Consider the following 17,633-nt stretch of genomic DNA (forward strand, 5'->3'; position numbering starts at 1 on the left):
TTTTAAACCTGCTGCCTATTAATTTCATTTGGTGACCCCTAGTTCTTGTGTTATGAGAAATACTAAACCACACTTTCTTATCTACAGTAACTCCTCGCTTAATGTTGTAGTTATGTTCCTGAAAAATGCGACTTTAAGCGAAATGATGTTAAGCGAATCCAATTTCCCCATAAGAATTAATGTAAATGTGGGGATTAGGTTCCAGGGAAATTTTTTTCACCAGACAAAAAAATTATATATCACCCATACACACACACACACACACACACACACACACACACAGTATAAGTTTTAAACAAACAATTTAATACTGTACACAGCAATGATGATTGTGAAGCTTGGTTAAGGTGGTGAAGTTAGAGGGTGGAAGAGGGTGGGATATTTCCCAGGGAATGCCTTACTGCTAAATGCTGAGTTAGCATTCAGCTGAGCCCTCAAGGGTTAACACATTGTTGTTAATGTAGCCTCACACTCTACAAGGCAGCACGAATGGAGGGAGGGGAGACAGCATGGCAGACAGAGACACACACCCTGTGTGTGGAGAGAAAGAGAGATGTGCATTGCCCCTTTAAGTATGCTGACACCATTCTAAGTACATTACCTTTAAAAAGATCAGGAAGTTGAGATAGCAGCTGCGGCCAGCAAGCTCTCTCTGTCCTGAGCCCTGCTCTATATGGAGAAGTGGTAAGCGGGGTGGCAGGAGTAGGGGGGCACCCTGACATTAGCCCCCCTCTTCTCCCCTCCCCTGCACAGCAAGCAGGAAGCTCCCAGGAGCAGCTCCAAGAAAGAGGGCAGGAGCAGCACATGGCAGTGTAGGGAGGGACAGCTCTGAACTGCCGGCAATTGATAGCTTGCTGGACGGCTGATGCACAGGGAACTCAGGGAAGCGGGGAGCTGATAAGGGAACTGATGGGGGGCCTGCCAGTCCACCCTGGTTCCAAGCCCCCACCAGCTAGCTGCAACAGGCTGCTCTTCCTGCAAGCAGTGGATAAAGCAGGCGGCTGCCAAACAATGTTATAAGAGAGCACTGCACAACTTTAAATGAGCATGTTCCCTAATTGATCAGCAACGTAACAATGAAACAACGTTAACCAGGACAACTTTAAGTGAGGAGTTACTGTACTTTTTCTACACCAGTCATGATTTTATAGACCTCAATAATACATCTCCCCTTAGCCATCTCTTTTCCAAGCTGAAAAGTCACAGTCTTATTAATCTCTCCTCATACGGAAGCCGTTCCATATCCCTAATCATTTTTGTCGCCCTTTTCTGAACCTTTTCCAATTCCAATATATCTTTTTTTGAGATAGGACAACCACATCTGAACACAGTATTCAAGATGTGGGCGTACCATGGATTTATATAGATGCAACATGATATTTTCTGTCCTATTATTTATCCCTTTCTTAATTATTCCCAGCATTCTGTTTGCTTTTTTGACTGCCATTGCACATTGAGTGGATGTTTTCAGAGAACTATCCACAATGACTCCAAGATCTCTTTCTTTAGTAACAGCTAATTTAGACCCCATCATTTTATATGTATAGTTGGGATTATGCTTTCCAATGTGCACTACTTTGCATTTACCAACATTAAATTTCATCTGCCATTTTGTTGCCCAGTCACCCAGTTTTGAGAGATCCTTTTGTAGCTCTTCGCAATCTGCCTGGGTCTTAACTATCTTTTGTAATTTTGTATCATCTGCAAATTTTGCCACTTCACTGTTTACCCCTTTTTCCAGATCATTTATGAATAAGTTGAATAGGACTGGTTCCAGAGGAGACCCCTGGGGACACCACTGTTTACCTTCTGGTTGAGCTCAGGAATGACGCAGTTATACCGACTGAACTCCTGGTATAGACAGCATTATGTCAATGGGAAGGCTTCTCCCATCAACACAGCTACTGCCTCTCAGGGAGGTGAGTACCTATGCCAATGGGAGAAGCTCTCCCGCCAGTGCAGGTAACATCTTCACTAAGTGCTACAGTGGCACAGCTGCACAGGACTGTAAGTATGGATAATCTTAGGTATCTGACCCTGAATTTGGCTGCACTAAAATACATGTTGTTCAAGTGAGCCCAGTTTATCATGAGATCCAGATCATTCTGTAGAACTGATGAGTCAGTCATTATTTATCACTTCGATTTGATTGAATGGGATTTTTTGCCATTTACTACCTACCTAACTCAAAAAACAGTAGAATTAATGTGTTTGCTGATATTCAGTAGGTAGAGAGAATTGCTGAAATATTACTTTCATCCTGATGCTGATGATCATAATGCTGCTGCTTCTTATACCTAAAAAGAGTTTAGTTTCACATCCTTTTGCCTTAGGACTCCCTCTAACCTCTGCAAATATCAATGGAAAGACTTCCACTGCCTTTACTGGAGTTTGGATCAGGGCTTTAGTTGCCATTAGTCGACTCCTTCAGTTAATTAGAATATAGAATATCAGGGTTGGAAGGGACCCCTGAAGGTCATCTAGTCCAACCCCCTGCTCGAAGCAGGACCAATTCCCAGTTAAATCATCCCAATGATGTTTTACATTTGTCAAGCAATGTTTGACATTTTGCCTAAAAATATATTTATCTAATATAGATCTGCATTAGTAGGAGCACTGCCAGCAGATTGAGGGAAGTTATTATTCCCTCTATTCAGCACTGGTGAGGCCACATCTGGAGTATTGTGTCCAGTTTTGGGCCCCACTACAGAAAGGATGTGGACAGATTGGAGAGAATCCAGTGGAGGGCAACAAAAATGATCAGGGGGCTGGAGCACATGACTTACGAGGAGAGGCTGAGGAACTGGGCTTGTTTAGTCTGCAGAAGAGAAGAGTGAGGGGGGATTTGATAACAGCCTTCAACTACCTGAAGGGGGTTCCAAAAAGGATGGAGCTCAGCTGTTCTTAGTGGTAGCAGATGACAGAACAAGGAGCAATGGTCTCAAGTTGCAGTGGGGGAGGTCTAGGTTGGATATTAGGAAACACTATTTCACTAGGAGGGTGGTGAAGCACTGGAATGGGTTACCGAGGGAGGTGGTGGAATCTCCATCCTTAGAGGCTTTTAAGGCCCGTCTTGACGAAGCCCTGGCTGGGATGATTTAGTTGGTGTTGGTCCTGCTTTGAGCAGGGGGGTTGGACTGGATGACCTCCTGAGGTCTCTTCCAACCCTAATCTTCTATGAAAAAGGCATGACTGGTATAACTAATATTGAAATAAAGATAAATACAACACAGCTGCCTAATATATTGTACCTAATCCTGATTTTTTTTTTTTTTTTGGCCAGGAGCTTCGATTTTATTGATCCAAAAATCATTTTCAAAAGTGACTCAGTCACTTAGGAATTTAGATTCCATTTAATTCCATTTTCAAATATGTATTGCTCCTAAGTCACTTAAGAGCCTTTAAATTTTTACCTTATCTCTATTTTTTAAAATATATTTTAAACACTAAGTTACAAGCAAACAAAAGTAACACCAGATGAACATTTAAAAACAACCAAAGCATAGAAATGGTTCTAAAACCTACTTGTGACTCCCTTGCACCACCTTATTCACCATAATAGTCCTGCCTATGCAATTTCTACTTTGGATTAGCTCTAATTAGGGCTATGCTTGAAAGATCATGTGGAAAGCATGTGCAAGATGCAACTGCCCACCTATTAAGTTGTACTGGAAAACTAAACATATTACACCAGTTCCCCAAGAACAGCAGTGGCTTCCCTTTTCACATGCAGGTACAATTCACAGCATAGACACTGACTGATCTATAAAAACATATGTGATAAATGAATGGGGGGAGATAGCCCCCATTTATGAACACCCAGCCAGCCAGTTATCTGTAAAATCCCTCTTGGTGTCTGTTCTCGGCTTGCTTTACCTGTAAAGGGTTAACAAGCCCACAGGTAAAAGAAAAGGAGGGGGGTATCTGACCAAAAGAGTAAATGGGAAGGCTAGAACTTTTAAATTTGGGAAAGAGGCTGGAGGGACAGAGCAGCAATGCTGTAAGCAGCTTTAAGCCAGGTATGATCATAAATATCAGATTATACCTAGAACTACTTATCTGAACCTCCAAATGTGTAAGTAGATCAGAATGTTTAGCTAGACTCGATCAAGTTTATTTCTGTTTATTTTTCAAGGCTTGTGGATCTCCTCTGTGCTAACCCCAGGTCTTTTATTTGCTTGTAACCTTTAAGCTGAACCCTCAAGAAAGCTATTTCAGGGGCTTAATTTTTGTAATTGTTTCTTTTAAACTCTAGCAAAATGCCTAAGTTCCAGATGGATTGTTTTCCTTTTTGTTTTTAATAAAATTTACCTGTTTTAAGAACAGGATTGGTGTCCTAAGGGGTTTGTGCATGTTGTTTGATTAGCTGATAGCCACAGCTAATTTCCTTTGTTTCCTTTCTCAGCTCTTCCCCGGAGTGGGGAGGAAAGGGCTTGAGGGTACCCCTCAGGGAGGAATTCCCAAGTGCACTCTTGTGTTCAAAGGGTGTTTTTTTTTTTTTTTTTCATTTGGGCGGTGGCAGCATTTACCAAGCCAAGGTCAGAGAAAAGCTGTAACCTTGGGAGTTTAATACAAGCCTGAAGTGGCAAGTATTAATTTTTAAAATCCTTGTGGGGCCCCACTTCCTGCACTTGGAGTAACAGAGTGGGGATTCAGTCTTGACTGTATGAGATATTGCCTCTCCCTCCCACTTATGTCCTGCACAAGTCGACATCAGCTATAACACCTGAGGTAACTGTCCCCCCCGCAGCAGTCTCGGGGAAGCAAATTCCCATTGGAAGGCCATTGACTCTGGAATTCACTCCCTTTACTTGCCCAGCAAAGCCCAAATTGGTTCACCTTCAGGCTAGTACAAAGCCAATCTCTTTTCTAAAACATTTTTATGAATGGAAGTTGGTGAGGACAGTGAGTATTTTTTCTAGGGAATGTCATTGTTAACTTCTGCCTTGAAAGAATAAAAAAATTCTCTCAAAGTTTTATTATATTGTGGAAATGTGTTCCATGACATATGAAAGGAGTGTATTTCACTATAGAAATCTAAAAATAATTAAGCATTTTCCTATATATTTACACTATAAATGTAGTGTTGATTGATATAAATCAGTGTTGATTGATATAAATCAGTGTTGATTGAATTCATAATTAGCCAGTCCAATAGGAACAAAACTCTGGGTGACAAACTGTGTTGGCCAACAAGACCAGCTTTAAAACATTCATTTAAATTACTGTTTCCATCTATACTTAATTAAAGCTCAGCGTACCACCATGGATGCATGATGCTTGGGTGCCTGTTATTTAACCTCAGCCTCTGGCATCAGTCCACACAACTTTAATATTCACCTCTGAAAGCATATCCCAAAATAAATTATTCAGCTATTGAGAAAGCATCTGAACTTACTGTGCAAAGTTCAACCATAGTATGCAATAGTCTTTAAAATACAGAGTGATATTTTTGTTTTAAATAATATATCATATAGTTTATTACACATTAATATGAACGTATAAAGGGTTTGAAATTCATAGATCATTTCTCAATTACTATCCATAAAACACTGCAACTAAGAACTTTCTATAGCCTAGTCTTTCTAATGACACAGTAGTGTGCTTTGATAAGTTTTTTTGGTTAATGGCTTTAGTATTAATTTTCCTGTATCAGATCCACCATCTATGACTAAGCTCCTGAAGTGCTACCAATGTGTGTTTGTATATCTCTTTGTCTTCTTTCCCCATTCAGCTCTTTGCCCCTCCTGCTGATGCCTTCCCTCTCAAACTCCTGGTCAGTTCCATCTCTTACCCACCCTTTCCGCTCCTGCTCCAAATAAATTTAACTCTCCAACCCCCACCTGCTGTTACATTCCTTCCTGCTCATCCATTCTCAGCCCGCTGCAGTTCTCTTCCTAGCTTCTTGAGAGCTTATTTTCAGTTACTCATGCATTAGAACCCCTAAATCATTTTCAAAGTCACTGCTTTCCAAGCTAGAGTCCCCCATTCTATAGGCATGGCCTGCATTCCTTGTTTCTAGATGTATAACTTTGCATTTGGCTATAATAAAGCATATTTTGTTTGAATAGGCAAAGCTTACCAATGATCCAGATTACTTTGTATGATTTCCCTATCTTCTCCATTATTTATCATTTCACCAGTTTTTCCTGTTATAATTTGTAAATGATGTAGTGATTTTATGTTTACTTCCAGATTATCGATGAAAATATTGAATAGCATCAGGCATAGTACCACTCCTTGCATAACTCCACTAGAAACACCTCCATTCAAAAATGATTCCCCATTGACAACTGTTTTTTGAGATCTTTTAGTTAGATCTGTTCTTAATCATTTTAACAGGTGCTCTACTGATATTATATAATACTAATTTTTAAATCAAGGTTCACATGGTACTGAGTCAAACACCTTACAAAAGTCTAAGTGTGTGTGTATATATATATATATATATATATATATATATATATATATATATATATGGATATCTATATATCTCAAGTTACCTGTATAAAAAATTGAAATCAAGTTTGTTTAAAAGACCTATTTTCCATAAAACCATGTTGACTAGCATTAATTGTATTCCTACACTGTATTTCTTATGACCTGAATCACATATCAACTTTTTCCAGTATTTTGCCCAGGATCGAGGTCAGGTTTACCAGCCTGTAGTTATCCTGGTTATTCAGCTTGTTCTTTTTGAATATTGGCACAACACTCTCTTCTAGTCTTTTAAAATTTCCCCAATATTCTAATTTTTAATAAATCTTATGATTGGTCCAGAGATCTCTTCAGACAACTCTTTTAGGACTCTTGGGTGCAAGTTATCTGGGCCTGCTGATTTTAAAATGTTTATCCCTAGTTGATGTTGTCTAACATCCTCCTCAGTTAGTAATAGCCTGGAAAGTACTTTAATATCCTCAAATAATAAATTTATCATCTTGCTTCTTCACACATACAGAACAGAAATATTTACTGAACACTTCTGCCTTTTCTGCTTCATTATTAACAGTTTTACCATCTCCATCTAGTAATGGGCCCATACCATTGCTAGAATTTCTTTTGTTCCTGATACATTTTTTAAAATCCTTCTTCTTGTCTTTAGCCCTGCCAGCCTTGGATTTTCCCTGATGTCTTTAGCTTCCCTTATCAATTTTCTGTACTTCATAACTTCTAATTCTTATCAATTGCTACCTATTTGCCCATTTTTCTATTTTATATAACGCTTTTTAATTTTCAATTGGTGCCTTAACTTCACTGAAATAGGATGGGCTTTTAGCCAAAGTTGTCATCCTCCTTCATTGTAGAATCATGGATTTTTGATCATCTTATATATTCTTCTTTAAATAGTCCCAATTTTCAGTCTAATTTTTTTCTCCCAAACAATGTCACTCAATTTTCTTGAGCATTGGGAAATTAGCCCCTTTGAAGCACCAGGCATATATATTTTTGGTTGCGATTGTCCTCTGTTTGCCATGTTAAATCATCTTCTTTCATATGGCAACAGTGGAACAGTGAAAGAAACAGCGTGACTACAGTTGGATCTTAAGGTCTCTTATCCAGACGAGAGCACAAGGGGTAGCTATGTGAATGGCTGTGACGCCTCCAGCATGAATATAGATTGGGCAATCGTTCGTGATGTGTCCGACAGCTTGTACCACGCCACAGTTGCAGTTCAGCGATTTCCTCACTTTCTATCCATGGAGTTAGTATGCTCATCTTTCATGTTAGATGTGGATATGGTTTAGAGCTATCCGTATGCACTGTGGGAAGGAGAAGCCTGGCACTTCCACAGTTGGGTCATCAATTAGATTTTGTTTGGTATGTCGGTAGCCACCTAGACTTCAGACCATCTTCTGCAAATGTCCTTATCTTCCACAAAGAGGGCTGTGGCACAAGACCAGAAGGGTTTTCTTGATTTTAGCTGGTGGTGAGGGTGGTGCTCCAGATCATGGAGGACCGGTAGTGTGATATTTGCTATGATCTTCCTTAACTGTCACAGCCTCTCGGAGATTTGCTGGCACAACGTTAGCCAGTACCAATAGCCATGGAACTGGTATTGATATGAGGGTGCCACTAATTATGCAAAGAGCTTTGTTAATTTCAGTATCCACTAAAATGGTGTGTGGACTTCTATTCCAAAACTGGTGCACACTGTTCCACTATGGAATGGATTAGGGCTAGTGTCCATGTTCAGAGTGTGCAGGTGTCGCTTCCCCAAGATGTTCCTGAAATCTTCTGTATGATGTTGACCCTGGTCTTTGTTTTCCTTTTGGTTGGTTCAAGGTGGAGATGGAAGCTGAGCATGCGGTCCAGCGTTATCACCGGTACCTTGGATTATGACCATGTATCAATGATGACCCACAGAAATTGATGTTTAATGTCTTCTTGGCCTGGGTATTATTCAGATGAAAAGCTGAGACCCCTGCTTTTGAGGCATTTGGCTTTAACCAACATGCCCTGAAATAGGTTTCTAGTGTTTGTAGGTCCTGTTCTAGAACCTTTTCTGCGGTTTCAAATGAGGAAGTCTGAGAAGCCAGCGCCATGTCATCCAAGTACATGAACTTGTGGGAGGATGTTGGTGGAATAATTGCTGATAGATAGTTGAAAAGTGCTAGAACTAAAACGGACCCTTGCAGGAGTCTGTTGTTCAGTCTTTGCAGGCTGCTGATAGCATCACCAAGATACACCGTGAATTTTCAATGATGAGCCTAATTCTAGGGCAACAGAACATGGCTATTGCAAGCTTCGTTAGAAGTCCTTTCTGCCATACTGTATTGTATGTGGAATTAAGATTGATAAATATTGTTGCTGTTTTAAGTTGCCATTTGTAGCCAGCTTCTCTATAGCTGGTCAACACAACAACTTGGTTACTACAGTTTCTGCCTATTATGAAACCAGCTTGTTCTTTGGGGGACCAGTTCCTCCACTAATGGCTTCATTCTGCAAAGCAGAAGCTGCTCCAATAGCTTATAGCAGCCACTAAGAAGCGCTATAGGTCAATAACTTTTTGCATTAGCTGCCTCTTTTCCTGGTTTGAGAACAGCTATAATTTTTGTTCCTTTCCATTCTTTTGCTATTCTCCCTGAGGAGTGGATGTTGGTAGAGAGAGCAGCTAGCCATTTTCTCATTATTTGGCCCAAATGCTTTAGGACCACAGGGAATATGCCATCAAGACCGGCTGCTTTTCCAGTCTTTATTTGAGTGAGGCCACTGTCCACCTCCTCCACTAAATTGGGCACAGAAAATTGGGAAAATGTTTGGCATCAATTGAGGGCACTATAGAGTTCTTTACTGACTTTATGGTGCTTTTGTCAATTGAGTTGGCAATTAGTTGCCACGCTATGGCATCTGGGCTCACCTGCGGAGATTTATAGATTGCAGGCGTCACTCCACCAAGGGCATGGAGGAGATACCAGACCTTTCAACTTGACTTTGTGAGGTCAAGGGCCTCCAAAGTGTCGCACTATCTTTGCATTCTTGACGAGTCCAAAGAATCGAACAAAGCTTTTGCTCTATCTGGTTGTCCATTTGCCGTATACTGCCAAAGGAGTTCTTCACTCTAGTGTCCAGCAGGGAGTGAAAGCCTTTCTGTATCCCCTGGGAATACTGACTTTGACAGCTGTTAAGGCTAACCAAGTGACGATAATTGGCAGGGGTCAGAGGGATCCACATCACAGATTTCTCTATTATACTGCTTTCCGAAAGTTCCACACTGAGGCTTCAGGATGGAGCAAAATAGTGGGATTTGGAGACTGACCTATATCACAATGGGTCTGTGTAGTCTGTTGGGACAGTCATCAAGACTGGAACCTCAAAGTACATGTGTACTTATTTCCTTTGATTTCACATGTGTAGAGTCTCTGATGACAAAGTTGCCATTATCATCCTGCGACAAAGAAAAGGTCAGGCATATAGCATAGGGGGGAGGGATGATAACCAGTTTCCACAGTATGCATCCGATGAAGTGAGCTGTAGCTCACGAAAGCTTATGCTCAAATAAATTGGTTAGTCTCTAAGGTGCCACAAGTACTCCTTTTCTTTTTGCAAATACAGACTAACACGGCTGTTACTCTGAAACCTGCTACAGGAGTAAGCACAACTAATGTAAAATTGGTGACAGAAATTCTTGAAAAAGGCCTCCTAGCCAGAAAATCCCCTTCTAAAAACAGCCCCTTCTAAGTCAAACCAGATGCCAACCCTTCACTGCATATAATGCAGTTAAACATTGAGGGTTTATCCAGCGCAAAATGCGACTACCTCACAAAGATCCTACAATCAGATGAAATTGACATCTTTGCTCTGCAGGAAACACACATCGAGCGAGAAAGCCACCAGAGAGATCAATGGATACATCCTTGTCTCAGCAGTCAACCCATGTCAAAGATGACTTGAAGAACACTACTCAGATCCTCCCAAACATGTCCCTTAATTCCATCACCATCAAGGTCAGAGACTTGACTGTAGTGAATGTCTGTAAACTCCCATTAATGAACTGGCCTTCTACAGTGTGGCCACCTGCAAGCCACCCCGCCATCTATGTTGGCAACTTCAATAGCCACCACAGTTTGTAGGGTTATGACTCCAACGATTTCACAGAAGAAAAATTGTCATCATGGGCAGCAACAAAAGACTTTTGCCTGTTCTATCACACTAAGAAGCGTGGCACATTTAGGTAAGCATTCTGGTAAAAATGCCATATTAAACGTAATCAGCTTATGATCACTGTTCCCTGAGCAACCACCAGCTTCTAGTATAATTATTAATTCATTTTATCCATCATACAAAATCCAAAATAGAATTATCTCATGTAGGGTGCAATACCTTTTGTTAGAAAATCCATCACCCATATTTTTAGAAGCTAATTATGTTTTACCATTGGCTGCATTAAACCTCCATAATATGTTTGCCAAATGGAAGTCCCCACCCATAACATCACATGTTTACTTTCTATACATTAAAGGTAGGTGTTGGAGTAATTGATCCTGTTCTCTGGTTTGATTTGGTGGTTGTAACATGCATCGCTAGTACCCCCTGCTGGGCTTTATAATTAGCGCTTTGCTTCACATGCATTCAAGTTCTGCATTTCTGAGTTAGCACTAATTCTAAAAGAAGGTAATGGATCTTTAATGTCAGATGCCACCCAATTCCACCCTCCCCTTTTTCCTATTCTATCCTTCCTGAACACGTTCTAACCAGTGATTTTAACATTCCAGTCATGCAAATCATTCCACCAAGTTTCAGTAACGCCAACTATATCTAATTTCTTTTCATCAGTGAGACTTTTCAATTCTTCTTGCATGTTACCCAGACTGCAGGTATTGGTATATTAAATGGAAAAAAACTTAGTTAATGCAGAGTTAAAGTTGCCTAGTGACAGACAGTTCATGCCCTTCCAAAAATCAAGTTCGGCAAAACCAGGAAATACAAAGTTAACGTAAATGCCCATGCAACCTTAGCTCTGCCCCTGCCTCCCCGGAGCTGGCAAGAGACACTGGGAATCATCTAAAAAGAAAAGGAGTCCTTGTGGCACCTTAGAGACTAACCAATTTATCTGAGCATGAGCTTTCGTGAGCTACAGCTCACTTCATCAGATGCATACCGTGGAAACTGCAGCAGACTTTATATATACACAGAGAATATGAAACAATACCTCCTCCCACCCCACTGTCCTGCTGGTAATAGCTTATCTAAAGTGAGCAACAGGTTAGGCCATTTCCAGCACAAATCCAGGTTTTCTCACCCTCCACCCCCCACACAAATTCACTCTCCTGCTGGTGATAGCCCATCCAAAGTGACAACTCTTTACACAATGTGCATGATAATGAAGTTAGGCCATTTCCTGCACAAATCCAGGTTCTCTCACTCCCTCACCTGTGTATATTCCAGCTGCTTTCAGTGTTTTAGGTGCAGCTGTATTGAACGTTGGAGTCAGTAGATGGGGCAAGTTGGCATAGGTGTGTTTGTGATATGAGGAGACCTGGGGAGTAATTTGAGGAGTGTGTCAGAGCTATGACTGTGATATGAAGAAAACTGGGTCTGAGACTCTCCACGTGTGCAATCAAAGGAAATAGGTACATGTTTACCTTGAGGTTCCAGTCTGCAACATTTAATACAGAATTGTGTAAGTTGTGTCAGTAGCAGGGCATGGGGTCTTCTTGCCATGAGTACTGTCAGTAGAGAGGTGGCTTATAAGAGCTGTCTCTGGATTTAATGACTGGTAGGGAAAAGATGGCATCCTGGGTGCAAGTGTGAAGGGGTTGTAAAAAGTGTGATATTCTGTCAGAGGAGTAGGATCAGTGTTTGAGCATAGTGCAGGTACAAAGAAGTGCCTGTCCATTACATTGAAAGGCAGAGTGCAAGTATCTGCATTATAGATGGTCTGGGGCACCTTGCACAGAAGGCATTTACCTTAACTCGGTATTTCCTGGTTGTCAGAGGTTTGAGTTCTGCTGAACTTGACGTTTTGGAAGGTCATGAGGGGTCACCAGGCAACCTTAACTCTGTGTTAACTTAGTTTTTTGCCAATTAATTTCCTATCTTTTCAAAACAGAAAAAGAAATGTTTGTTGGTAGAGTTAGTGGCTACTTAGGCACTTTGTTCTCACCTAGGTTTGTAGCTGATATGCTACTGTGGCTAGGTAATCAAAATACCTAGCTTTTATATAGTTAGGCTTGGCAGGATTCTATTTTGTAAAAAAGAAAAAATCAATAGAAGTCAGTAAACATCTATTTCAGTTGACACACACAAAAGAATGAAAAAAATCCACGGGAAACAGTTAGCGTGAGTGCAGCCTCCCCCCTGCACCTGCAGGGATTGGGTGTCATTGGCTCTCTCGCAGGACAAAATTTTCTGTGGCCCTGCTGCCATGGTCTTGCTCCCTCACTAGCTGGGATTACGAAGGCCCCACAGGACAACACCCTTCCCCGCACCTTGCGCTTGCAAGAACCAGGTGTCACCAGCCCTGTGCCAGCACAGGAAACCCTCTGCAGCCCTGCTGTCACAGGTGTGAGAATGGGGTCATGACAGCAGGCCTGCAGAGGGCTACCTTCAGGGCTGCGGGGCCAGTGACACTTGATCCCTGCAGGGGTAAGGGGCAGGGAAGGCTGTGGTCCTGGCAGGGCAGAGCAGAGATCCTTGGGCCAGGACTGTAAGTAGGAGGATTAACCAATCAATATGAATTGTCTAAACCAAAAAAAAATTCCAAATCTTGATTTTAAAATGGTCAGTGATCCACCATCACCCTTAGTAAATTTTCCCACTGGTTAATTACCCTCACTGACAAAATTTATGCCTTATTTCCTGTCTGAATTTGCCTGACTTCAACTTCCAGCCATTGGATCATGGTGTACCTTTCTTTGCTAAACTGTAGAGCCCACCATTAAATATTTGTTCTCCATATACATACATTAGAAAACATGTGTTGTAGTGATAAGTTAAATAGAGTGAGCTCTTTGAGTCTATCACTACAATGCATGTTTTCTAATGTATGTATATGTACATATAGACTGTAATCAAGTTACCCCTGAACCTTCTCTTTGTTAAGCTAAATAGAGCGAGCTCTTTCAGTCTATCACAATGCACATTTTCTAATCCTTTAACATTCTTGTTGCTCTTCTCTGAACTCTCCAATTTATCAACATAATTCTTGAATTGTGGGCACTAGAACTGGACACAGTATTCCAGCAGCGGTTGCACCAGTGCCAAATAAAGAGGTAAAATAACCTCTTCTCTTCTACTTGAGATTCCCCTATTTATGCATCCCAAGATTGCATCAGCTCTTTTGGCCTCAGCATTACACTAGGAACTAATGTTCAGTTGATTAGCCAGCGTGACTCCCAAATCTTTTTCAGAGTTGCTGCTTCCCAAGATAGAATCCCCATCCTGTAAGTGTGGCCTACATTTTTTGTTCCTAGATGTATTCATTTACTTCTAGCCATATTAAAAACACATTGTTTGCTTGTGCCCAGTTTACCAAGCAATCCAGATTGCTCTAAATCAGTGACCTGCACTCTTTATTATTTAACACTCCCCCAATTTTTGTGTTGTCTGCAAACTTTATCAGTGATGATTTTAGGGTTTTCTTCCACATCACTGACAAAAATGTTAAATAGCACAGAGCCAACAGTGATCCCTGTGGTATCTCACTAGAAACCCACCTGCTTCATGATGATTCCCCACTTACAATTACATTTTGAGTCCTATCGCTTAGGGAGTTTTTAATCCATTTAATATGTCATGTTAATTTTACATCGTTCTAATTTTTTTAATCAATATGTCATGAGGTACCAAGTCAAATGCTGTACAGAAGTCTATTATGACAACCCTATTACCTTTATCAACCAAGCTTGTAGTCTCATAAAAAAAAAAAAGATATCAAGTTAGTTTGACAGGATCTATTTTAAATAAACTCAAGTTGATTTTACATTAATTACATTACCTTCCTTTAAAAATTTATTAATTCGGAGAGGTGTTAAGTGACCCATCCACTTCAGTGAGATGTTCTCAGCTGAAAGAACACCCGATGGAGATAAATATAGCCTGAAACAATAGCTTTGATACGTGTGAACTGCTCGATTCATGTCAGTGGGTGCACTCATCCCCCAAACCCAGTGCTGCGGAGGCTGTGATATGCATTAAGCATGCCCATTCTCAATTCCTTATCCCAGTGTCAGCAGTGTATTCTTAGTGCATGCCCCCAAACTCCCCTCCCCTACTCTTCCATCCCAATCACTGTTGTGATAATTTGATCTACAAATTTACCCTAATTATAAATTCTACTGTTAAAAGTGAGTGTATGTTCATAAGATATCACAATAACCTATAACAACAAATGTTGATGGGAACAGCTACAATAAAATCAGAGTAAATCCAAACAGAAAGGCCTACTGATATAACTCAAGGAAAACATTTAAATCATACTTGGTAAAAACAGAAGATATGGAACTGGAAATTAACCATAATTGGAGTGTTGTATATTAGGCCTAATTGGTGGACAAATTAATGAGGGGATCGGCTATTTCACCCATCAGTCCCTTTTTGGATCTTTAAAGAAAGAGCCTTCAGAGAAAAACCAAGAAGAATAAAAGCTATTGGAGCAAGCTTCACCATCATGACTGCCACCCCTACTGTCTCCTGGGACCAGACCTTTTTTGTCCTGATCCTGAGGGATGGCCTGACCAGACCAGAGTGGAAGCCAGATGACATCATCACTTCTACCACCCTCAGCTGCATCCCAAATACCACTGAAGATGAAACAGGATTGAACTGTAACAGAAGCAGCCATAACAGATCTAGCCAATCTCAACTAACTTCTTCTCTTTACCCGAAAAGGAAAGTTATTACCACTGAACACTGTTAAACAAGGGTTTTTTTCCTTTCAAACCTCTCTCCAACTAAAGGGAAAGGGAACAAGAAATGTAAAGTAAGGCTTTCATTTTAACAACATTTCAAATGCTTTAACCATTTTACCTTTTTACTACCTTTTAATAAAAGGTTTTTAATGGTATTTGCCATAATACTAAGCAGGCTAAGGTCTCTGTATACCAAACCCTGAACCTTGCTTAACACTGTTTAACGTTGGACAGCAACTGGATTATGTTAACATCTTTGGGCACCTATATTCCATCTAAATTAATGCAATATCACCCTCTCCTCCCAGCAAACATTTGCTTGTGTAATTTATTTTCTTTTCAATAAACAGTTTAAGTGCCTTCTGATGTATTCAGATGACATTTTCCCACAATAAAAAAAAAAAAAAAAACCCTTTGACAGAGGGAGACCGGAACAAGATGCCTCCTTTTTTATTTCTGCTTTCTGCTCTGGATTGGATTTGAATTCATAGTGCCACGGGTGGTACTCAGAGCCAATAACCATTACATAACATCAGAGTCACAAGATCCTATGATATAGAGGTAGTTTTCCAGATAACCTCTTTCTCTGCATATACTCAGTGTAATTCATCTTGCGCACTGCAAGAGAAGTCTTTAACTAATAATGTTTTAATTTGATTTTCCCCACAGGGCTAGTAGATGCATGTACTCCATTGGGGTAACTCTCAAGCATTTGAGATACTTGCGTGATGACCTCTTCCCCCTAGTTTGATCTCTATCTGTGAGCAAAAATTCACTCCAGAATATGTTAACGTTAAGAAAAGTCTTTTTCCCCACATGGGGCCGTATCTCAGGAACCAATAGCTCCAAATTTGGCTCACTGACCAAACCCCGCACCCACACAAGGGAGAAAATTTGAAAGCATCCCAGTAACTGTACAGATTTTGGCGCGCTTATGACAGTCAAGCTATAAACTGAAAGCTGGTCTTCAACTTAACTATTGTAGAGCTGCCGCTCCACTGCAGTAAGAAAATTAAAAGTTTCTTCTCTTCCCATTCTGTGTCTCATTGGATCAATTTGTTCATAACACACTGAGTTTTAATATTATCTGTAAGGTACACCACTGTCCATAATTAAAATCCACCTTCAAACATAAGGAATTGTTTTAGAAAGTCCACTTGATATACTCCTAATAGTGTGACCAAGTAAATTTCTCTTAGATTAAAAATGTCAGAAAAATTAATGGCTTTATTTGTGAATAGCAGATGAGAAATCTTAAAATGTTGAACCTTGCCTTGTATTGTCACACACACTAGTTACAACACCTGGAGGAAAAAAAGAGACAAAGACAGCTCTGCATGTAGAAATTAAATTCAGGATTATTGAGTTTTTTCTCCACTTGTCTCCTCCACATAAGCATACGGTCTAGAGTGATATGGGAAGGATACAGAAAAATTATGTAAAGGCAAAAAAAAACCTCTTCAGATTTAGATTTAAATATTTTGGTTGAAAATAAAAAATAATCTCAACAATAATATTTCAAAAAGCTTCTTTGAGCTATTCATTACACACGAATCAACTTCCAAAGCTGTGCATTGTTCAAACAATCTGAATTATAACATAAATATACTTACAGCATGTGCTCCTTGTATTGTCCGTATGAGATTAATTCCTTTCCATACATATATATCTCCATTAAGTGCACCAGAATGTGTCACTTCATCTCTTGCACAGGCTAGACAGAGTATAGTTTGGAGATCACCAGTCTTGCCAAAAACACCACGCTTTGGTGTCAACGAATTGCCACACAAGCTCCAGAACTGATAGATAAAACATATGGTATAAAAATGGTATTTATTTTGCCAAAGTCCTGTCAATTTTGCAAACAATCTAATGCAGGGATCGGCAACCTTTGGCATGCAGCCCGCCAGGGTAAGCCCCCTGGTGGGCCGGGCAGGTTTGTTTACCTGCCGCGTCCGCAGGTTTGGCCAATCACAGCTCCCACTGGCCGCGGTTCACCAATCCAGGCCAATGGGGGCTGAGGGAAGCGACGCAGGCCAAGGGATGTGCTGGCTGCGCATTCCACAGACCCCTTTGGCATAGAGCGGCAAACCGCGGACAGCGGGAGCTGCGATCGGCCGAACCTGTCGACGTGGCAGGTAAACAAACCGGCCTGGCCTGCCAGTGGAATTACCCTAGCGGGCTGCGTGCCAAAGGTTGCCGATCCCTGATGTAGTGCATGCATATCTGAGAGTGAGTGAGAGAGAAATATACTAGAGCCAAGAGACTCAAAGTATTGTATTC

The 17,633-nt window shown here is 40.7% G+C and overlaps 1 protein-coding gene across 3 annotated transcripts in view; it reads right to left on the bottom strand.

The window, feature by feature from the left end:
• The window catches only part of EML5 (EMAP like 5), a 284,671-nt gene that overhangs the window by 199,263 nt on the left and 67,775 nt on the right, over positions 1–17,633 (bottom strand). For all 3 annotated transcript variants that reach the window (XM_077819239.1, XM_077819240.1, XM_077819241.1), the window contains exon 5: positions 16,964–17,149. In XM_077819239.1, coding sequence (XP_077675365.1) covers positions 16,964–17,149 — 186 coding nt within the window. The remainder of the gene's footprint in view (positions 1–16,963; positions 17,150–17,633) is intronic.

This window comes from Eretmochelys imbricata, chromosome 6 (genome assembly GCF_965152235.1).
Source record: "Eretmochelys imbricata isolate rEreImb1 chromosome 6, rEreImb1.hap1, whole genome shotgun sequence".
Taxonomy (NCBI): Eukaryota; Metazoa; Chordata; order Testudines; family Cheloniidae; genus Eretmochelys; species Eretmochelys imbricata.